The sequence below is a fragment of the Salmo salar genome, chromosome 21, assembly GCF_965601325.2.
Source record: "Salmo salar chromosome 21, fSalSal1, whole genome shotgun sequence".
NCBI lineage: Eukaryota > Metazoa > Chordata > Actinopteri > Salmoniformes > Salmonidae > Salmo > Salmo salar.
This window is the reverse complement of record NC_138311.1, coordinates 1,609,068-1,632,994: the sequence shown is the minus strand read 5'-3', so window position 1 is coordinate 1,632,994 and position 23,927 is coordinate 1,609,068. Positions and strand designations below refer to the sequence as shown.

General features: G+C 42.0%; 1 protein-coding gene across 20 annotated transcripts in view; it reads left to right on the top strand.

The window, feature by feature from the left end:
- Positions 1-23,071, top strand: part of LOC106581618 (LIM domain only protein 7) — a 115,782-nt gene extending 92,711 nt beyond the window's left edge. For 14 of the 20 annotated variants that reach the window (XM_082966920.1, XM_082966918.1, XM_045704976.2 and 11 more), the window contains 10 exons: positions 7,057-7,149; positions 7,236-7,615; positions 10,580-10,636; positions 12,412-12,467; positions 14,025-14,207; positions 14,508-14,694; positions 15,125-15,475; positions 21,201-21,309; positions 22,122-22,224; positions 22,461-23,071. In XM_082966920.1, the coding sequence (XP_082823046.1) occupies positions 7,057-7,149; positions 7,236-7,615; positions 10,580-10,636; positions 12,412-12,467; positions 14,025-14,207; positions 14,508-14,694; positions 15,125-15,475; positions 21,201-21,309; positions 22,122-22,224; positions 22,461-22,483 (1,542 nt within the window). In that variant the 3' untranslated portion in view covers positions 22,484-23,071. The remainder of the gene's footprint in view (positions 1-7,056; positions 7,150-7,235; positions 7,616-10,579; positions 10,637-12,411; positions 12,468-14,024; positions 14,208-14,507; positions 14,695-15,124; positions 15,476-21,200; positions 21,310-22,121; positions 22,225-22,460) is intronic. The other 6 variants (XM_045704977.2, XM_045704979.2, XM_045704981.2 and 3 more) reach the window with 6 other exon arrangements.
- The last annotated feature ends 856 nt before the right edge of the window (positions 23,072-23,927 follow it).

Below are 23,927 nucleotides of genomic sequence, written 5' to 3'. Positions count from 1 at the left end.
AGGAAAGAGCTTAGAGACTTCACAACTGTAATTGTATTGACTCGGGTGTGAATACTTATGTAAATTATCTATTTATATATTTCATTTTCAATGAATTTGCAAAATGTCTAAAAACATGTTTTTCACATTTTCGTCATGGCGTATTGTGTGTAGATGGGTATTTTTGAAATATTTTTTATATTTTCATTTTTGAATCAGGCTGCAAAAACAAAATGTGGAATAATTCAAGGGGTATGAATACTTTCTGAAGGCACTGTACATATAGGCAAGGATAGATAATGCTAAGAGTAAAATAAAGAGCAGAGAAGCTGCAGCATACACTGAGTGTACAAAACATTAGGAACACCTGCTCTTTCCATGACAGACTGACCAGGTGAATCCAGGTGAAATCTATGATCCCTTATTGATGTAAATTGTTAAATCCACTTTAATCAGTGTAGATGAAGGGGAGGAGGGGTTAAAGAAGGATTTGTAATCCTTGAGACAATTGAGACATGGATTGTGTATGTGTGCCTTTCAGATGGTGAATGGGCAAGGCAAAAGATTTCCTTTGAGCGGGGTATGGTAGTACAGTGGTTCTTCCCATGAAAGTTGCATCGTACTGCAGCACACACCTTGCGGGCTGCCGCATAATTCTATGGCACGTTATTTAAGTGTCAGCCATTGTTGGCATTAATGCTAGTTAGTGCTAGTTTGACCACCAGAGGGCATCTTTGAGAAGCTTTTGACTGTTTTTAATATTGGCTGTACTAGAAAATTTAAAACCTTTTTTGTAAGAACATAGTATATGGGATAGATATTTTTAAAATGTATCTTAATTATTTTGATTAATATTATCAAATCAAATCAAAGTTTATTTGTCACGAATACAACAGGTGTAGACCTTACAGTGAAATGCTTACTTACAGGCTCTAACCGATAGTGTGAAAAAAAGGTGTGTGTGTGTGTGTGTGTGTGTGTGTGTAACTAAAGAAATAAAACAACAGTAAAAATACATTTGAAAATAAGAGTAGCAAGACTATATACAGACACCGGTTAGTCAGGCTTATTGAGGTAGTATGTACATGTAGGTATGGCTAAAGTGACTATGCATATATGATGAACAGAGAGTAGCAGTAGCGTAAAAAGATGGGTTGGCGGGTGGTGGGACACAATGCAGATAGCCCGGTTAGCCAATGTGCAGGAGCGCTGGTTGATCGGGCCAATTGAGGTAGTATGTACATGAATGTATAGTTAAAGTGACTATGCATATAAGATAAACAGAGAGTAGCAGCAGCGTAAAAGAGGGGTTGGGGGGGGGGGGGCACACAATGCAAATAGTCCAGGTAACCATTTGGTTACCTGTTCAGGAGTCTTATGGCTTGGGGGTAAAAACTGTTGAGAAGCCTTTTTGTCCTAGACTTAGCACTCCGGTACCGCTTGCCTGCGGTAGTAGAGAGAACAGTCTATGACTGGGGTGGCTGGGGTCTTTGACAGTTTTTAGGGGCAGTTTTTAGGGCCTCTGACACCGCCTGGTGTAGAGGTCCTGGATGGCAGGCAGCTTTGCCCCAGTGATGTACTGGGCCGTACGCACTACCCTCTGAAGTGCCTTGCGGTCGGAGGCCGAGCAATTGCCGTACCAGGCAGTGATGCAACCGGTCAGGATGCTCTCGATGTTGCAGCTGTAGAACCTTTTGAGGATCTCAGGACCCATGCCAAATCTCTTTAGTTTCCTGAGAGGGAATAGGCTTTGTCGTGCCCTCTTCACGACTGTATTGGTGTGTTTGGACCATTCTAGTTTGTTGTTGATGTGGACACCAAGGAATTTGAAGCTCTCAACCTGTTCCACTACAGCCCCGTCGATGAGAATGGGGACGTGCTCAGTGCTCCTTTTCCTGTAGTCCACAATCATCTCCTTAGTCTTGGTTACATTGAGGGATAGGTTGTTATTCTGGCCAGGTTTCTGACCTCCTCCCTATAAGCTGTCTTGTCGTTGTCGGTGATCAGGCCTACCACTGTTGTGTCGTCAGCAAACTTAATGATGGTGTTGGAGTCATGCCTGGCCATGCAGTCGTGGGTGAACCGGGAGTACAGGAGGGGACTGAGCACGCACCCCTGGGGAGCTCCAGTGTTGAGGATCAGCGTGGCAGATGTGTTGCTACCTACCCTCACCACCTGGGGGCGGCCTGTCAGGAAGTCCAGGATCCAGATGCAGAGGGAGGTGTTTAGTCCCAGGTTCCTTAGCTTAGTGATGAGCTTTGAGGGTACTATGGTGTTGAACGCTGAGCTGTAGTCAATGAATAGCATTCTCACATAGGTGTTCCTTTTGTCCAGGTGGGAAAGGGCAGTGTGGAGTGCAATAGAGATTGCGTTATGTTTGGGCGGTATGCAAATTGAAGTGGGTCTAGGGTTTCTGGGATAATGGTGTTGATGTGAGCCATTGCCAGCCTTTCAAAGCACTTCATGGCTACGGACGTGAGTGCAACGGGTCTATAGTCATTTAGGCAGGTTGCCTTTGTGTTCTTGGGCACAGGGACTATGGTGGTCTGCTTGAAGCATGTTGGTATTACAGACTCAATCAGGGACATGTTGAAAATATCAGTGAAGACACCTGCCAGTTGGTCAGCACATGCCCGGAGCACACGTCCTGGTAATCCATCTGGCCCCGCAGCCTTGTGTATGTTGACCTGTTTAATGGTCTTACTCACGTCGGCTACAGAGAGTGTGATCACACAGTCGTCCAGAACAGCTGATGCTCCCATGCATGCCTCAGTGTTGCTTGCCTCGAAGCGAGCATAGAAGTGATTTAGCTCGTCTGGTAGGCTCGTGTCACTGGGCAGCTCGCAGCTGTGCTTCCCTTTGTAGTCTGTAATAGTTTGCAAGCCCTGCCACATCCAAGCGTCAGAGCCGGTGAAGTATGATTCAATCTTAGCCCTGTATTGACGCTTTGCCTGTTTGATGGTTCATCGCAGGGCATAGCGGGATTTCTTGTAGGCTTCCGGGTCCCGCACCTTGAAAGCGGCAGCTCTACCCTTTAGCTCAGTGCGAATGTTGCCTGTAATCCATGGCTTCTGGTTGGGGTATGTACGTACAGTCACTGTGGGGACGACGTCCTCAATGGACTTATTGATAAAGCCAGTGACTGATGTGGTGTATTCCTCAATGTCATCGGAAGAATCACAAAACAGTCCTGTAGTTTAGCATCTGCTTCATCTGACCATTTTTTTATAGACCGAGTCACTGCTTCCTGCTTTAATTTTTGCTTGTAAGCAGGAATCAGGAGGATAGAGTTGTGGTCGGATTTACCAAATGGAGGGCGAGGGAGAGCTTTGTACGCGTCTCTGTGTGTGGAGTGCAGGTGATCTAGAATTGTTTTCCCTCTGGTTGCACATTTAACATGTTGATAGAGATTTGGTAGAACTGATTTAAGTTTCCCTGCATTAAAGTCTCCGGTCAGTAGGAGCTCCGCCTCTGGGTGAGTGGTTTCCTGTTTGCTTATTTCCTTATACAGCTGACTGAGTGCAGTTTTAGTGCCAGCATCTGTTTGTGGTGGTAAATAAACAGCCACGAAAAGTATAGCTGAGAACTCTCTAGGCAAGTAGTGTGGCCTGCAATTTATCACAATATACTCTACTTCAGGCGAGCAGGAAATAGTTGCTGTACAATGTGAGTAGGCTACTAAGTGACTCTGAGTGAAGAGCAAAATAATCCCTTGGTCATAGAGCAACTAAAATGTAGTTGAAATAAACATCTGCATTTTGAAAGAGTATTTTTATCATTATTTTATTAACGAAGCATAAAGATGTTGATGAACAAATACTGTACATTATATGCTTTATCCGACACGTTGTTTGCAGAGTTCACAGGTTGTGTTTGAAAACATGTTTTCGAAATGCCTCCAACTGTCCACCACTACTGTAAACCGAGAACTGCATTCTAAAAATAAAAACACAGCATTTACAGTGGTACAAATATATTATTGAATTCGATAAAATAACTATTTTGAAATGCAAATGTTTATTAGGCTACTGTGCAGTCTGACAAAAAACAACAGGACAATGAGATGTTTACTGTAGCCTACATAGTAAAGTGCCTAATTCCTTACGTAAGGGAGAGCAGGTCATGTCCAGACTTTCTCGGTGACCTCAAGTACTCATTAACTCTGTCTTTAATGCTTTTTCTGGTTGCATCAGTCATGGACAGAAACTTCTGAGACAGTATTAATGATGAACAGCCGGAGGTTCACTGGTAAGCCACATTTACCTCGGGATCCATCACAGTTGGTATTCTGTGTCCACTCGTGGTATCTCTCTTCGGTTACACATCCTTGGAATAGCAGAACAGCATAATGATCCAGACGGCCCTTGCTGTGCCTGGTGAGCAGTTCATCAAATTTTGGTGTCAGAAGAGGAATGGAAATATCAGGGTGAACCGATCACCTGACTAACCCGCCACATTTGTTGCCTGTCGGAGGTGGAGTTTCAGAGCTCTCAGGTGTGCCTGGCATGGATTGACTCCATTTCGTTCTTCTCCCTCCTCATCGCGTCATTCTCCGCCTTGCGCCAATGCCGCGTGGCTCTGGACCAATGCATCATCTGTCGCCTGTATCTCTGCCCTCAGAGAATGTTTCTCTTTCTGCTGGTCTGCCTTAAATTATGTAGTTGAAATAAACATCTGCATTTTGTATTTTTTTATCATTTTATCAACAAAAGCATAAAGATGTTGATGAACAAATACTGTATATGCGTCTATATGCGTGTTACATAGTCAAGTTACAGCTTCTTCTGACAATGTAGAAAAAAAGTTACTTTTTTTTGTTTTTGTGTGCGAGACAGAAGAAGAGCAATTCTTACACTATTGTTTTAAATTCAATCACTCTCTTCTTCATACTCATCATTCAGTTAATTCAAATTCAATTGTAATACATTTAGTCACTCCCATAGCAAAATTTTTAAACATCCGGATTTGTGAAATTGTTTTATCCAACATTTTGCGGTTGTATGATGTTTGGTGATGACAGAATCAGTAGGTGTAGGCAAAAACATAAGCAAAAAGGTCAACTTTGATTTGACTAAAGAGTTATTCAGGGTGATTTTTCCACAAATAGACAGGTATTTTCCTTTCCATGGTAGCAAGATCTTATCTATTTTTGGGAACTTTGTCCACATCCCTGTCAGTCCATTCTATTGGTAAACTACACGGTAATGTAAAAGTTCTATTTTTTGTGATCCAATACGTAATATAGTAAGTAAAAATAATAATAATTAAGCTTGCAACAAATAAATCCTATTCATTATGAATACGATTTATTCAATTTATTTTGTTTACATTATTCATTGTAACCACAATGTCACAAATAATTGATCACACATGAGCAGATTAACTTGGTCAAAACATTTCTTTATTAAAGACTTCTTCACAATAGCAAAGAAGATCTCACTTTATATAGAGGGGCTATCACTCTTTCACACTGGTAAAGACATCCAGTTTGTTATTTAGAATGATTTATTTCTTATTTTAGAGGAAGAGAAACAAAATGCCAACCGTGCCTATTTTTCGAAATCATCAGTCCACATGTCAAGTGTAATTCCCCCATTTGTATTTACTCAAGTCTCTCAACTCCAGGGCCACCGCCAGCATTTTTTCTTGTTGCCTGATGCAGGACTCTAGTGCCAGAGAAGAGACTCTCGGACTGAAAAAACCTCCATTCATTTACGAAAAGATTGTCAATTTGTGCCACAGTTTAGACTACTGATAGATCAGCATTCTAACTCCCCCTTGTGATAGTGTGGTGCAATGAAAGAACAATGCAATCTACCACAAACGGTCGCGGCAAAGCTCAAAACTTTTAAAGGAAAAACTACTGTAGGTGGCAGGCACACTGGTTTGAATGTGTCAAGAACTGCAATGCTTCTGGGTTTTTCACGCTCAACAGTTTCCCGTGTGTATCAAGAATGGTCCAACACCCAAAGGACATCCAGCCAACTTGACACAAATGTGGGAATCATTAGAGTCAACATTGGGCCAGCATCCCTGTGGAACGCTTTCGACACCTTGTAGAGTCCATGCCCCGTTCTGTGGGTAAAATGGGGTGCAACTCAATATTAGGAAGGTGTTCCTAATGTTTTGTACACTCTCTCTGTGTGTGTGTGTGTGTGTGTGTGTGTGTGTGTGTGTGTGTGTGTGTGTGTGTGTGTGTGTGTGTGTGTGTGTGTGTGTGTGTGTGTGTGTGTGTGTGTGTGTGTGTGTGTGTGTGTGTGTGTGTGTGTGTTGGGGTTTGCGTGAGAGTGTCAGTGTAGTGTGTGGGTAGAGTCTTGTGAATGTGCATAGAGTCCATGTAAGATAGGGTCAATGCAGATAGTCCGGTTAACCATTTGATGAACTATTGAGCAGTCTTATGGTTTGGGTGTAGAAGCTGTCTCTGAGCCTGTTTGTCCGAGAACCAATGCTCTGGTATCATTTGTGGACGGTAGCAGAGAGAACAGTCTATGGCTTGGGTGGCTAAAGTCTTTGGCAATTTTTCAGGCCTTCCACCTGGTATAGAGGTCCTGGATGGCAGGGAGCTCGGCCCCAGTGATGTACTGGGCCACCCGCACCACCCTCTGTAGCATTTTGAGGTCGAGGGCGGTGCAGTTGCCATACCAAGTGGTGATTCAGCCGTTCTCTCAATGGTGCAGCTGTATAACTTTTTAAAGATCTGCGGCCCATGTCAAATCTTTTCAGCCTCCTGACGGGGAAGGGGCGCTTTCGTGTCCTCTTCACAACTGTGTGGGTGTGTGTGGACCATGTTAAGTCCTTACTGATTTGGACAACAAGGAACTTGAAGCTCTCGACCCTGCTCTATTCTTCCTGCTTCCTGTAGTCTACGATAAACCCCTTGGTCTTACTGATGTTGAGGGAGAGGTTGTTGTCCTGGCACCACACTGCCAGGTCTCTGACCTCCTCCCTGTAACCTGTCTCATCTCTGTCTGTGATCAGGCCTACCTATTGTTTGATTGTGATTAAAAGTTTTTGTCAGTAAGTATAGGGGGCGGGTGACCAAAGCTCCAGAGAAACTCTGTGTGTGTTTGTAAACAGGAAAAATACAGCCGTGACCAGGAGAAACTGGAGGAGGAGTGGCGTCGGGCCCAGCAGGATGCTGTGACTGAGGGGGGCAGACACCACCAAGAAGTGAGGAACCAAAACATAATTTTCTGGTAGTAAACTGAGGCACAAACTCTGGCTTTGGCTTTATCACTTTACTGTCTATTCCTCAGGAGCCGAGCAGCAAGAGTATCAGCCTACTCTGCCCTCTCCGCCAGCCCATCCTGCCCTGGGAGGATCAGGAGGAAGAGAGGAGGAGGAGGAGGAAAGAGGAGGAGGAGGCACAGCGAAGACAGGAGGAGGAGAAGAGGAAAATGGAGGAAGAGCAGCGATGGCAGGAGGAGAGGATGAGAACGGAGGAGCGAGATCTGCTGCGTCTTCAGAAGGAGAGGAAGAGGGAGAAGCAAAAGGAGGAGGAGAGGAGACAGAGGAAAGAGGAGGAGCTGAGATGGCAAAGGAGGAAGGAGGAAGAGAGGGAGGACGAGAGGAAGCACCAGGAGGCTGCTAATCAACAACACATGGAGAATGCCAGAATGCAGGAACAGCAGCAATGGTTAATAATAATAATATTTTCTTCAAAGGGAAATTTCACCCAAATTACAAAATTACATATTGGTTTCCTTAAGCAGTCTATAGACAAGGTATGACAGCAATCTATGCTTTGGTTTAGTTTCCCTGGCACTGTTTTCAAATGCTAATGTTTTAGCATTTATGGCACAAATCCAATGCATGTCATGGTACCTATATTGTACATCATGCCCAAATTATCCTAAAGTATCTCAAATTGATTATGTAGATGAACAAAGCAACTTTTAGATGATGGTCCACTTTCCATTTTAATGCTTTTTTATTTTTATCTTCTGTATACATAACAGGAATTATTTGTATTTTCACCCAGATTTTTTGGTTTAGATGTTTACAATGAGAATTGCAATAATATTGTATTTTTTCTTCTCCATAATTCCTCCTTCCCATCCCACCCAGTTAATTTCTTGAAGAATATTTGCATGCACTCCAAATACACACTCAACAAAAATATAAATGCAACATACAATAATTTCAAAGATCTTACAGCTCATATAAGAAAATCTGTCAATTTAAATAAATTCATTAGGCCCTAATCTATGGATTGTACATGACTGGGAATACAGATATGCATCTGTTGGTCACAGATACCTTAAAAAAAAAGGTAGGGCCGTGGATCAGAAAACCAGTCAGTATCTGGTGTGACCACCATTTGCCTCATGCAGCGCAACACGTCTCCTTCGCATAGAGTTGATCAGGCTGTTGATTGTGGCCGGTATAATGTTGTCCCAGTCTTCTTCAATGGCTGTGTGAAGTTTCTGGATATTGGTGGGAACTGGAACACGCTGTCGTACACGTCGATCCAAAGCATCCCAAACATGCTCAATGGGTTCGTGTCTGTTGAGTATGCAGGCCATGGAAGAATTGGGCCATTTTCAGCTTCCAATTTTCAGTACCGATCTTTGCAACATTGGGCCGTGCATTATCATGCTGAAACGAGGTAATGGCGGCGGATGAATGGCACGACAATGGGCCTCAGGGTCTTGTCACAGTATCTCTGTGAATTCAAATTGCCATCAATAAAATGCAATTGTATTCGTTGTCCTTAACTTATGCCTGCCCATACCATAAACCCACCGCCACTATGGGGCACTGTTCACAACAACATTGACATCAGCAAACCGCTCACCCACACGACACCATACACGCTGTCTGCCATCTGCCTGGTACAGTTGAAACTGCAGTCAGGTCAAGACCCTGAGGACGATGGACACCCAGATGAGTTTCCCCGAGACGGTTTCTGACAGTTTGTGTGGTCAGCATGCCAAGTGCATGCTTCCTCAATATTTGAGACATCTGTGGCATTGTGTTGTGTAGCAAAACTGCACATTTTAGAGTGGTGTTGTCCCCAGCACAAGGTGCACCTGTGTAATGATCATGCTGTTTAATCAGCTTATTGATATGCCACACCTGTCAGGTGGGTGGATTATCTTGGCTAAGGAGAAATGCTCACTAACAGGGATGTAAATACATTTGGGCAGAACATTTGAGAGACAACAGTTTTTGTGCAGCTCACTTTACATGTTGCATTTTATTTTTGTTCAGTATATATATTTTTATGGTAGTGGAAGAAGAATAAATTGGCAAATCTAGAGTTCAAGCTGAGGTAAATACTTTCAGCAAGCACACTAATAAAGAGAAGTATGCCAGATAACAGTAGTGGTCTTGCTGACGCAAGTACACTAATAAATAAATACAAAAAAAAATATCAAAAATAAACAAAATACCATTTCCATCATCTTACATGTACAGTTTTAAACTAAATGTAAGGATTAGAAAATAAAAGAAAAAGGGAAAAATAAGAAAAATGAAGCCAAAGATATCAACAATACTGTATACTATAGCAACTGCAAAATATCTATATTTTTTTACTTGATTCTGTTCAATGGCTTCTTTGTGTGTAAATCATGGTTTCAAATGTTTGAGGATTTAGTGCCTCTGTCTTATGCCTACCTTCTTATAGAGCCAAGGTTTTATTTACATTTATTATACACTACATGAACAAAAGTATGTGGACACCTGCTCGTCGAACATCTCATTCCAAATCATGGGCATTAATATGGAGTTGGTCCCCCTTTTGCTGCTATAACAGCCTCCACTCTTCTGGGAAGGCTTTCCACCAGATATTGGAACATTGCTGCTTGGACTTGCTTCCATTCAGTGATGGGCACTTATGGTGGGCGGTTAGGCCCCAAAGGTGTTTGATTGGGTTGAGGTCAGGGCTCTGTGCTTGCCAGTCAAGTTCTTCCACATCAATCTTGACAAACCATTTCTGTTGCTCCTAGACATTTCCACTTAACAATAACAGCACTTACAGTTGACCGGGGCAGCTCTAACCAGGCAGAGATTTGACGAACTGACTTGTTGGAAAGGTGGCGTCCTATGACGGTGCCACTTTGAAAGTCACTGAGCTCTTCAGTAAGTCCATTCTACTGTCAATGTTTGTTGATGGAGATAGCATGACTTTGTGCTCGATTTCATACACCTGCCAGCATCGGGTGTGGCTGAAATAGCTGAATTTACTAATTTGAAGGGGTGTCCACATACCTTTGTATATATAGTGTATATTTTATATTCTATCCGGTCGATCTTGACTTTTGTCATTACAGAAATGATCTTAAAGTACTTTTAAGGCTTTAAGATTTGTGTGTGCTAAATCTGTGCTTTAATCTTCAAAGGCTTATTGTAAACATTATCATTGCATTAATTCATTAATAACTTTTTTTCGCCTGCACTATTGTCTACTTTACATTGATGGTCTTCCTGTGTTTTGTCCTCTATGCCTGTGTTTTGTCCTGTCTATTTGTCCGTCTGTCCATGTCTGTCTGTCTCTGTACCCCCTCTCTCTGTTTCTGTCTGTATCCCCTATCCCGTATCTATATTCTCTCTGCTACTGCTGTAACCCCGTAACCCTTTCTCTGCTGGATGGCAGGGTGGGAGACTCCTGTGGCTATGCCAAGGTCCGGCCTGAGATATCAATGGCAGACAGGTCAGTGTGTGTATGCCAAGGTCCAGCCTAGACATCCGTTGAGTGTGTGTGAGTCAGACCAGGGTTAGAATATTAGAAAAACCTTTCAAATACTTTGAGCGTTTGCTTGCGTCTGCCTTGAGAGCCAGATGGGAAATGTGCTGGGTCTGCAGATTTTGGACTGTTGCAACGGTTTATTAAGCCAGGCAAGCTCAAACCTGCGCAGATAAAGTTTCTGATAGAATTTTAAGTGTTTGAAACCCAGGCCTGGTGTGCATGCATTAGAATGGCTATAGCTTTGCCTCTGTTGCAAACAGACAAACATACAGTATGACTGGGGGTATTCCACTAAACTGTTTGCATAAAGTGTAGCCTTTTATAAACACATTTCATGCAATTCTACATCATTTTACATGACTGGAGACAAGCATAATATTTTTTTGTGCAACACCAGAGCATGTGAGCTGAGTGGATCAGGGCGTCGCACGTGCTTAATTTGGCGCAGTGGGTCAACACTCCAAGAAAAGTTGCAGTGTTGACCCACTCTCCATCTCCAATCCACTACAGTGTGTATGCAGTGTAGCCTCATTTTATTTACACCAGCAGTGCAAAAACTAGTGAAGGAAGTACATTTTGTTAAAAATATAACTTTGCGCTGTGCTTCTCGAGCATGTATTTCTTATAGTCCAGGCTTATAGCCTATAGTATATCTGTATTACTATTTAATTTTTTTAACCTTTATTTAACTATGCAAGTCAGTTAAGAACAAATTCTTATTTACAATGACGGCCTAGGAAGGCCTTGTTCAGGGGCAGAACGACTGATTTTTACCTTGTCAGCTCAGGGATTCGATCTAGCAACCTTTCGGTTACCGGCCCAACGCTCTAACCACTACGTTACCTGCCGCCCCAAGTATGCTATGGATCATTTGATTGAGACCACAGACCACAGGCGCACCTGATATTGCACGTTCAGCAAAAAATCAGGATGAAGGGCAACATTGACCAATATTGAAATGTAATCGATTACAAATTACTTGACCCTCCCCTGGACAATAAAAAAAATAATACTAAACCCTCCGACTGACTGAAATTCAAAAAACATGGCCTTCCCACATTTTTCTCCGGGCCCCAGTTCTGAAAATTTGGAGCGTTCCCTTATTAGCAAATACAAGGCATGCGTCAGCCTATAACTAATACAGTATATTCTAAGAGTCAATACTTAACCATGTCCCCATGTGTTAACCTGGGCGGACTCTTAAATGGCACCCTATTCCCAATATAGGCCACTACTTTTGACCAGACCCTAAGGGCCCTGGTCTAAAGTAGTGCACTATAAATGGAATAGGGTGCCATTTAGGATGCACACCTGCGCTAACCTTTACCTGAACAGAAGAACACATCTCCCAGTTTATTCCATGTTTCATAATGTGCCACATAGCCATAGCTCACAGTATATCTAATTTTCTGATTTGATAATTAAAAGTACATAGTAGGCTGCTCCAGCCGGATACAATATATTGGACTGTACGTATTTGAAAATACATGTTATTACCTTCCTGTATTCAAGCACACCTGAGCGTGTAACAGTATTTCATTCCAAGGATGCATCCCAAATGGCACCCTATCCCCTACATAGTGCACTACTTTTGACCAGAGCCATATGGACCCTGTCAAATGTAGTGCACTACAGTATTTAGGGAATAGGGTACCATTTAATCTGTACAAATTAATCTGTTTTCCAGTGTACATTGATTTGAGAGATAAGTAATATTACTGATTATTCGTGTCTTGCAGGGCAAAGTCCAAATCTACTCCAGAGCTAGACGACGTGGAGAAACCAGAGAATAAAAGTCAGTGGGGATTAATTATAATAATGTATTATTATTTGTCCTCATCAATGTCTTCATCAATATTCATTCATCCTTATTGACAGGAGGCATGGATCACCATCGGTGGAAGTTGAACCACACATTATTTAGCTGCTCACATTAGCAAGGAAGCTGGTGTCGTGTGTGTGTGTGTGTGTGTGTGTGTGTGTGTGTGTGTGTGTGTGTGTGTGTGTGTGCGCATGCCGTGGCACTAGCGTGCGTTTGGCAATTCATGGGTTGCACTTTTTCATTGTGTTGAACGTTCGTTCTCTTGAACATTCTCAATGGGTGCTGATGAAGATTTAATCTAAAGTGCATTATAGAAGCCTGGAAACACAATGACATATCAAAAGGAGGAAAATAATTAGTAGGAACGTCTTTTGTCATTCTTTTTATATCACCAGATTGACTTTAGGTGCAGTATAACTTTATCTAGCTAAGATTGATGGGACAGCATTGCATTTTTGCTAGCTAGCATTAGCATTGCTAGCAATCTTTTACAAACTGTGCTAGCAAATGGCAACATTGCCATCTCTCTAAAGTAAATTAGAAAATAAAGTTTTGTCCTACTAATTATTTGCCTACTTTAGCAAACTCATCATATTTCTATGCCACTATAGTATAATTTAGATGAAACAGTCATTAGCCTCCATTCAGAATGACTGGGCATCAATCATCAGTCGGTCATCAATATGTACGATGTGCAATCAAAAACAGATATTTTGAACAATGGGTAAATAATATAATTGTGCAGATACTCCTCTAAGAAAACCAATGGTCCAAACGTCATGTCTCTATCATAATCCATTCAAAAGTTATTGGAATTTTTACCCTTGTAGGATGGCCAAAATTAGGGTGATTTAAATCGATGGAGGCCAGAGGGGAAAGAATTGTTAAAAATGTGGAAAATAGCATTGTGTCAGCTAGGCTGGATGCTGTGCAAGAATTAAGGCTAACTAACAGGCTCACCTTTTAACTAGTCATCTTTCTTATTGAATCCGGAAGGACTTAAAACCATAGAGGTAATATAGATAGTTCTGTGTATGCTTAATGCGAAATTCCTGTTGTTTTCCGAAGATTGCGCCACTGAGCGTAATGCAAGCTTTTTATTTTCAAAGCCTTTTAAATGTATTCAGTTGGTGTTAATTTGGCTTTTTGCAACCAGTGGAAACAACATTGCAGACGAGCACCACAACATTTCAAATCGCTGCGAGAAAGCGGCACAGCACTTTCAACAGAGCTCTGTGCTTATTATTGTATTAGGTTACAAAATCCGACTTTTTGGATGTAATGTTAATGATATGTTAGAAAGACCCCACTGAACATGAAGAATCATATTTGTCATGGTAAAATGTATTTTCTAATGAAAGTGCGTTTTCACCAAACCTACATATGGCTGCAGTGTTTGTAGAATGTTTATCATAAAGGCAACGATGCGACTCTATGAATAGAAGTCAGTGAGTGTCATCTGTATCTATAGAGGCTGTACCCAGACACTTTTAGCCAAGCTAGTGCTTTGTGTCTGTGCCACTGTGTCAGTGAGTGTGAACACACTGTGCCCAGGCTGGTACGGCCGCTCGGGGGGCATGGCCCAGAAGTTACTGGAGGAGGAGTTGAGACGTAAAGCAGACAAAAATGACCAGAGTCTCCGGGCTGCGTCAGAGCTGGAGTTGGAGAGGAGAAACATCCTGAATGCCATGCGATACAGAGAGCCAGAAAGAGGTGTGGTTCATGGACTCTGCCGTTCCTCGACCGCTCCTGACCACTGCTGTCTAATCAATGCAGGACCCAATCAATTAAACAACCCAGCTCAGCCGATCAATCGCGTTTGGCATGCAGAGTCAGACACTTCCAGATTTTACAAACTGTCTTGATCATGAATCACTGGTCGTATTGTTGTTTCATGATTGTTTGATTCCTGTTCGATGGATAAATCATAAGCTCTCATCTCCTGACTCCTTCCTCTCCCATTGGCTCTAGTCTTTATTTACTGACTCCCTCTCCTCTCTCATTGGTCCACAGTGACTAGCAGTGGTGGGCTGGGTGAGGCATCGTGGAGGAATGGCCAGCAGAGCCTGTCCCAGGCAGAGCTAGAGAGGCAGCAGATCCTGCAGGAGATGAAGAAGAAGACCCAACTGGCCACAGACAACAGCTGGATCCGCCAGCGCACTACCACCAGCAAGGACCCCGCTGCCAGCCTCATCAGCAGGTGCTCGACAGTGGCTCCACTGGCCTGGGGGTGTAGGGGTGGTGGATCAGTACAGTACACTGTGTGTGTTGAATGATAGATAGGGTTAAGCCAGCCTCACTGGCCCCATCATGGGGCTCTCCTGGGGCTCCGCTGGCCTATGGTACGCTTTCCGTATTAGGATAGCGCCACATGACTCTGAAACATCTTCCATGAATTTGTGACTTGTACCAAATGTGTCCATATAACCTACAATAAAAAATTGAGTAAACGTTTTTTTAGTTACTTTAAAGTTTTGGGCTCGAGCCTTGGATGCCAGTCTGTTTCAGTTTTCAGAGGAGTCAATATCAAAATAGTTGGCTAATTAAGAAACATATTGGCCTGTGATATTCAGGATATTTGGGTGCTTACGCTAACCCACTAACATCCACTATTGTGTTCAACTTTTCAGAGGTGAGTCTCTGGACAACCTGGACACTGCACCCCGCTCTTCTTGGCGCTCATCGTGGTCAACCTCATCCATCCCCAACTACAGCTCGCCTCACTCAGCGCTTTCCAGCCTCAACACCACATCCTCCCACGGTGATGGTGGCTACGGCGGTGGTGGCTACAGCGGCAGCGGGGTCGGTGGTCGTCCAGGCTCAGCCACCCTGCCCTTCTCCCTCTCCATGAGCTCCCTCAGAGGGGCTGGGGGGAGCAACCCGTCTCCCTGGTCCCAATGCTCGCCATCGCCATCTCCCTCCCCCACTACTTCTCCTGGCCTCGAACCCGAGTCACGCCCATCCTCGCAGCAACGCAGCAGGTAAAACATCCAATGTCCAATCATATGGCAGAATACTGCTTACCAAAATAACTGAGTAGGTAGATTTGCTCTCAATCACTGATACAGTGTCAGATATTGGAAGTAAAAGTCTGATTCTAGATCTGGGGTTAACGTGTAACACCAATTTTCGAAAATCTCTTATACAATGGCTTAAAGTTATGAAAGTAACCCCAGGCGTAAAATAGTAAATAGTGACTAATTCTCAGAAAGTATTAAACTGTCAAGAGGAGTAAAATAAGGTTGTCCACTATCGGGATATCTATTTATTATGGCCATCGAAATGTTAGCTGTTAAAATCAGATCCAACAATAATATCAAGGGTTTAGAAATCCAGGGATAGAGGGTAACCTAATTCCACTGACGGGATTGCTAGCATGGCGGGAAATTCAAAACATTAAAAATCGAATAATTTCAATTTCTCAAACAATCCACTATTTCACACCATTTAAAAGATAAACATCTCCTTAATCAAACCACATTGTCCGATTTCAAAGAGGCTTTACGGCAAAAGCATAAAGTTAGATTATGTTAGGAGAGTACATAGCCAAAAAAGTACACACATCCATTTTCAATTCAAGGACAGGCGTCACCAAAAGCAGAAAACCAGCTAAAATGATGCACTAACCTTTGACAATCTTCATCAGATGACACTCCTAGGACATTATGTTAGACAATACATGCATTTTTGTTATATCAAGTTCATATTTATATCCAAAAACAGCATTTTACATGGGCGTGTGTCGTTGAGAAAATGTGTCTCCCCCAAAACTGCCAGTGAATTTACAAAAAATACTCATTATAAAACGTGGTTAAAGTATTAAACTGTTATTCAAAGAATAACGGTTGCATTCTCCTGAATGCAACCGCATTGACAGATTTCAAAATAACTTTACTGGGAAAGCATACTTTGCAATAATCTGAGTACTCTGGTCAGAAAAATACACTACGCAGTACAGATAGCTGCCATGATGGAATCATCTAAAATCATAAATAACATTAGCAATATTCCCTTACCTTTTATAATCTTCATCAGAAGGCACTTCCAGGAATCTCAGATCCACAACAAATGTAGTTTTTTTCGATGAAGTTCATAATTTATGTCCAAATAATTCCATGCTGTTCCGTGTTGTTAGCACATTCGGTAGACTACTCAAAATGTAGGGCGCGGGAGGGAAAAGTCACGAACAGTCAAAAAAAAATCTATTTACGTTCGTTCAAACATGTCAAACGTTGTTTAGCATCAATCTTTTGGGCCATTTTTAACGTGAAACATCAGTAATATTTCAACCCGGACCTCTCCTGTGTCTTGAAAGACGTTTTGAAAAAGGTCTCGCCTCACATAAACTCGCATGTGTGCGCAATAATGAAGTGACGACATCCCAGGGATGTCAACTTCCCTTCCTTCTCATTTGGTCTCTGTTCATCATAGACGCTTCAAACAACTTTATAAAGATCGTTGACATCTAGTGGAAGCCATAGGAAGTGCAAAATTAATTCTTTGTCACTGTGTGTTTTATTGGCAATGACTTGAAAATAGTACAGCCACAAAATTTTCATTTCCTGCTTGTATTTTTTCTCAGGTGTTTGCCTGCCACATGAGTTCTGTTATACTTAGAGACACCATTCAAACAGTTTTAGAAACTTCAGAGTGTTTTCTATCCAAATCTACTAATAATATGCATATTCTATTTTCTGGGCCGGAGTAGTAACCTGTTTAAATTGGGTACGTTTTTCATCCGGCCGTGAAAATACTGCCCCCTAGCCCCAACAGGTTAAAAACAAAGGTGTCATTGTACCTTGACGATTCCTGTTTTCTTTTAAATCTGCAATTTGGATCCCTGCACAGCCTCATAGAGGATCTCGATAATTTTTTTAACCTCTGGATTTCAACCAAATTATTATGTATTGGATCGCAGAAAAATACAACTTTTACATTATCGTGTAGTTTACCAATAAAATGGTCTGATTGTGAACTGGACACAAGAAATTATCTCACTACAATACATTTTTATAAAAAGGTACCATAGAAAGGACAATACTTGTCTATTCGTGAAAAAATATATGCAAATGTCTGCTCTATCCAAAATTACAACCAACTGATTACAGCATTACCACAAAACTAGATGAGGCAAGTCGAAAGGGGGAGAAGGTAAGGAACGTGTCTGTCGGCCCTGCATTAAAGACCAAAATTTGTTAAAGAAAATTGTAATAAATAAAAAGTTATACCAGTTTCTTTTAAGGACAAAAAAAATGACAGCTGCGCCATACAGGTTACAAAATAGTTGAAGAGATTTTCAAAATAGTTAAAGAGATGTACCGATTCCATGGCACATGGTTTATGAACTAATACACAAAACAACGCCTGATTCAAGACTTCGTTTTTCAATTAAAATTAAAATTTCTAACATTTATTAAATTAAATCTATGCACAATAACCCATAATGACAAAGCAAAAACTGTTTTTTAGACAGTTTTGCCAAAAATTAAAAATGAAATATCGCATTTACATACAGTTGAAGTCGGAAGTTCACATACACCTTAGCCAAATACATTTAAACTCAGTTTTTGACAATTCCTGACATTTAGTTCTAGTAGAAATTCCATGTCTTAGGTCAGGTAGGATCACCACTTTATTTTAAGAATGTGAAATGTCAGAATAATAGTAGAGAGAATTTATTTATTTCAGATTTAGTTCAGCTTTTATTTCTTTCATCACATTCCCAGTGGGTCAGAAGTTTACATACACTCAATTAGTATTTGGTAGCATTGCCTTTAAATTGTTTAACTTGGGTCAAACGTTTTGGGTAGCCTTCCACAAGCTTCCCACAATAAGTTGGGTGAATTTTGGCCCATTCCTCCTGACAGAGCTGGTGTAACTGAGTCAGGTTTGTAGGCCTCCTTGCCCGCACACACTTTTTCAGTTCTGCCCAGAAATGTTCTATAGGATTGAGGTCAGGGCTTTGTGATGGCCACTCCAATACCTTGACTTATTTGCCACAACTTTGGAAGTATGTTTGGACTCATTGTCCATTTGGAAGACCCATTTGCGACCAAGCTTTAACTTCCTGACTGATGTCTTGAGATGTTGCTTCAATATATCCACATAATTTTCCTGCCTCGTGATGCCATCTATTTTGTGAAGTGCACCAGTCCCTCTTGCAGCAAAGCACCCCCACAACATGATACTGCCACCCCCATGCTTCACGGTTGGGATGCTGTTCTTCGGCTTGCAAGCCTCCCCCTTTTTCCTCCGAACATAACAATGGTAATTATGGTCAAACAGTTCTATTTTTGTTTCATCAGACCAGAGGACATTTCTCCAAAAAGTACGATCTTTGTCCCCATGTGCAGTTGCAAACCGTAGTCTGGCTTTTTTATGGCGGTTTTGGAGCAGTGACTTCTTCCTTGCTGAGCGGCCTTTCAGGTTATGTCGATATAGAACTCGTTTTACTGTGGATATAGATATTTATTTTATTTTTATTTTTTTTACCTGTTTCCTCCAGCATCTTCACAAGGTCCTTTGCTGTTGTTCTGGGATTGATTTGCACTTTTCGCACCAAAGTACGTTCATCTCTAGGAGACAGAACGCGTCTCCTTCCTGAGCGGTATGACGGCTGCGTGGTCCCATGGTGTTTATACTTGCGTACTATTGTTTGTACAGATGAACGTGGTACCTTCAGGCGCTTCGAAATTGCTCCCAAGGATGAACCAGACTTGTGGAGGGCAAAAATATTTTTCTGAGGTCTTTGCTGATTTCTTTTGATTTTCCCATGATGTCAAGCAACGAGGCACTGAGTTTGAAGGTAGGCCTTGAAATACATCCGCAGGTACACCTCCAATTAACTCAAATTATGTCAATTAGAAATGGAATGATGTGTCCCTGAACAAATTGGGGGTCAAAATCAAAAGTAACAGTCAGTATCTGGTGTGGACACCAGCTGCATTAAGTACTGCAGTGCATCTACTCCTCATGGCCTGCACCAGATTTGCCAGTTCTTGCTGTGAGATGTTACCCCACTCTTTCACCAAGGCACCTGGGGGGGAATGAACATTTCTGGGGGGGAATGGCCCTAGCCCTCACCCTCTTATCTAACAGGTTCCAGACGTGCTCAATGGGATTGAGATCTGGGCTCTTCGCTGGCCATGGCAGAACACTGACATTCCTGTCTTGCAGGAAGTCATGCACAGAACGAGCAGTATGGCTGGTTGCATTGTCATGCTGGAGGGTCATGTGAGGATGAGCCTGCAGGAAGGGTACCACATGAGGGAGGAGGATGTCTTCCCTGTAACGCACAGCGTTGAGATTGCCTGCAATGACAACAAGCTCAGTCCGATGATGCTGTGACACACCACCCCAGACCATGACGGACCCTCCACCTCCAAATTGATCCCGCTCCAGAGTACAGGCCTCGGTGTAACGCTCATTCCTTCGACGATAAACGTGAATCCAACCATCACCCCTGGTGAGACAAAACCATGACTCGTCAGTGAAGAGCGCTTTTTGCTAGTCCTGTCTGGTCCAGCGACACTGGGATTGTGCCCATAGGCAACGTTGTTGCCGGTGATGTCTGGTGAGGACCTGCCTTACAACAGGCCTAGCCCTCAGTCCAGCCTCTCTCAGTCTATTGCGGACAGTCTGAGCACTGATGGAGGGATTGTGCATTCCTGGTGTAACTCTGGCAGTTGTTTTTGCCATCCTGTACCTGTCCCGCAAGTATGATGTTCGGATGTACCAATCCTGTGCAGGTTTTGTTACACGTGGTCTGCCACTGCGAGGATGATCAGCTGTCTGTCCTGTCTCCCTGTAGCGCCGTCTTAGGCGTCTCACAGTACGGACATTGCAATTTAATGCCTTGGCCACATCTGCAGTCCTCATGCTTTCTTGCAGCATGCCTAAGGCACGTTCACGCAGATAAGCAGGGACCCTGCGCATCTTTCTTTTGGTGTTTTTCAGAGTCAGTAGAAAGGCCTCTTTAGTGTCCTAAGTTTTCATAACTGTGACCTTAATTGCCTACCGTCTGTAAGCTGTTAGTGTCTTAACGACCATTCCACAGGTGCATGTTCATTAATTGTTTATGGTTCATTGAACAAGCATGGGAAACATTGTTAAAGCCTTTACAATTAAGATCTGTGAAGTTATTTGGATTTTTACGAATTATCTTTGAAAGACAGCGTCCTGAAAAAGGGACGTTTCTTTTTTGCTGAGTTTATAATTATTTTGCCTCTATGGCCTATTTATTTCCTTACCTCCCTAATCTTCTACATTTGCACACACTGTAAATAGATTGTTTCTATTGTGTTATTGACTGTACGTTTGTTTATGTGTAACTCTGTGTTGTTGTTTTTGTCGCACTGCTTTGCTTTATCTTGGCCAGGTCGCAGTTGTAAATGAGAACTTTTTCTCAACTAGCCTACCTGGTTAAATAAAGGTGAAATAAAAAAATATTAATAATTATAACCTTTGACCCCATTCCTCTTCCTGAACGTGTGTGTGGGTGGGTCGGTGGGCATGTGTATTGGAGCGGCAGGTATCCTTGAGGTTAGGCCAGTAACCGAAAGGTCACTGGTTCAAATCCCTGAGCTGACTAGGTGAAAAATCTGTCTGTGCCCTTGAGCAAGGTACCTGTAAATCGCTCTGGATAAGAGCGTCTGCTAAATGACTGAAATGTAAATGTAATCTCGATTATGCGATCTGTAATCTCAGGTCAGTGAGTGGCAAGAAAATCTGTACGTTCTGTGAGACGGCGCTGGGCAAGGGAGCCGCCATGATCATCGAGTCCCTGGGACTCTGTTATCATTTGACCTGTTTCAAGGTGAGAGTTCAAATTTCAAGACCAGACCTCCCTGAACTGGAGACTGAGGTCGTGATTGATCCATTACAGAGACTAAACCTGCCTTGTCATCTCAGTACTAACCTGATCAACAGAATGAGGCTGTCCTAATATGGATACCATGACCCTGATCAATGTCATACTAACCTAAAAAGCATGAAGGGATTACAATCTGGCCTGATCCTGTATAACGGCACATACAAAACCAAGTAAACAGAAGTCCAAAGCGGATAGTAACTTCCAATGATATTGACTGGAGTAATGTTTCCACTAACTTTTCAGTTAATTGAAAAATACACTATCTTCCAAATTCCCTAAGCTATATAACTTGCTACAGAAATGGCAAACAGTAATGGCACATTGTTTTCATGGTTTTCTGAATGTGTCATGAAATCTGACTGCATTTGTTCTAAACCACACTAGTCAATCCTTCACCTTACTATTTCCTAACACCAACACACTTTATTTGTATTAATTCATCCTGGGGCTTCTGACATCACAACAAGCTTCCAAAAGTCCCTACATGTATGCTTGGGCTTGAACTGTCAGTTTCAGTAATCTCAATGGTCTCTCTGTCTGGCTGTCAGTCAAGTGTCAGGTGTTTCACATTGGCTCTGTCTATCTGGTTGTGGCTTCGCGGGTATATGTCTTACTGCTCTCCCATTGGCTGCTCCTTCTGTGTCTGTGCAACTTGTCTTTCCTCCAGAGGGCAACTGTCCTCTCAACTCCCCATCTGAGAGTGAGGGATCTGGCCTAGCCCTCATTGACTGTTCCCCTCTTTCCCTACCTTCCAGTGCATTGATTGTAAGTCCGACCTGGGAGGATCGGAGGCCGGAGCTGAGGTCAGAATACGGAACCGACAGCTCTACTGTAACTCCTGCTACATGCGATTCAAAAGTGAGTTTGACTTCAGCTGGGTACCAGTTGAAAAGTGCGGCAAGTAGATTATAAAACTCCATAGTCATATTTGACCAGTATTGCCACTACTAACAAGGTTCCAGTTACTATGTGTTCTGTTGTGTCAGTTATATTATGTTTAGTTGTGCCGTGTCATTTAGTGATATGCTGTGTTTGTGTTATCGAATACTATCATTTGGTATTGTGTTATAACCTCTATCTTCTTTCCCCTCTAGCTGGACAGCCAACCTCCATGTGACATCGCTGTACTACAGCAGATTGAGGAAGAGACAATTCTTGACAACAACCCATGAACACTGCAATCACGACAACAAGCCGTAACACTTTGCTAGATGACAACTTTAGATGTATTAATGTGTATTATGATTCTGCAAAAAGCCCTTATTCTTCAATGAACTACTATCTTATTATTTCTTGTTACCGTATCCATGAGAGGGTGAGATTGACAAAAAAAAGTTAACATGTTTATTTCAAAGTAGTATTATCCTGATTACTTCATATTTCAGAAACGTAAGAGTTTTCGTGCTAGGCTGTGGGAAGCCTGCGTTTTCTTCTCCTTTGGGGTTCCTTTTCACCTGTGCCTTTTTTGTTTGTGATGGTGGGAAGATTATTTAGATTAAATGGATTCAAAATATATAAAAAAACTGGCATGGTTGGTTAGAGAGAGTGAGCAATTAATGGGGAGTTGTTGTTCTTTCTCATTAATTGAGTGAATCTTATACATTTGAGATGTTAAGATAATTTTTGCCAGAGAAAAAATATATAATATATGGGATTGAGGCAAATGTTGTTCAATAACATTTGTTAATAAAAATTGTGATCCAGACTCGGACTTCGTCTTTTTTAATAGCAGGTTTTTTGTCATTCTATTTTGTACCATAATAATTATGACAGTCTCTTGCTGTCTATTAGTGCTGAGTGATTATCCAAAATGTCATTTCTTTTTTACGTTTTTAAACAACTAATTGACCGATATTTCAATTAATTGAATTCCATTTCGTAGATTTTTCTGAGATCACTTCTCAGTTTCTGTAGTGATGAATCAGATCAAGCGTGAAAACGTCATTATTTTTTACAAATTGAACCGACCTCTAAAAGCACTTAGCGCTCAGCACTACTGTCTATCTCTCCTATCTGTCTTCCCTGTTCTCTCTCATTCAATGAGTTGGTGAGCAGGGTTGAGAGGACCTGTTGCCACAAGAAAAGGGCAAAAACCAGTGAAGAACAAATACCTTAGTATATACAACCCATATGTGTTTATTTATTACCCTTTTGTACTTGAACTATTTGCAAATAATTTGACAATTGAAATGACCATTTTTTTTAATGATTTTGTGAGTGTAATGTTTACTGTTAATTAATTATTGTTTATTTCACTTTGGTTGATCTATTTCACTTGCTTTGACAATGTAAACATATGTTTCCCATGCCAATAAAACCCCTTAAATTGAAATTAGAGAGAGAGAGAGAGAGAGACTCGAAACCTAATGTCTACATGGGCCACCACTCCACCCTACGCGTGAGCAGCCTACGACCAGGTCCACCTCTACAAGGCAGCAATCCCAACTTTTGCCAGGACCCTGAAGGAAATCACACTATACTTGAACAGAGCTTTGCTCAATCATGAGGCATCAAAGCCAAAGCAGCTGAATACTATTAAGAAATGCTGTAGATGGAAGGAG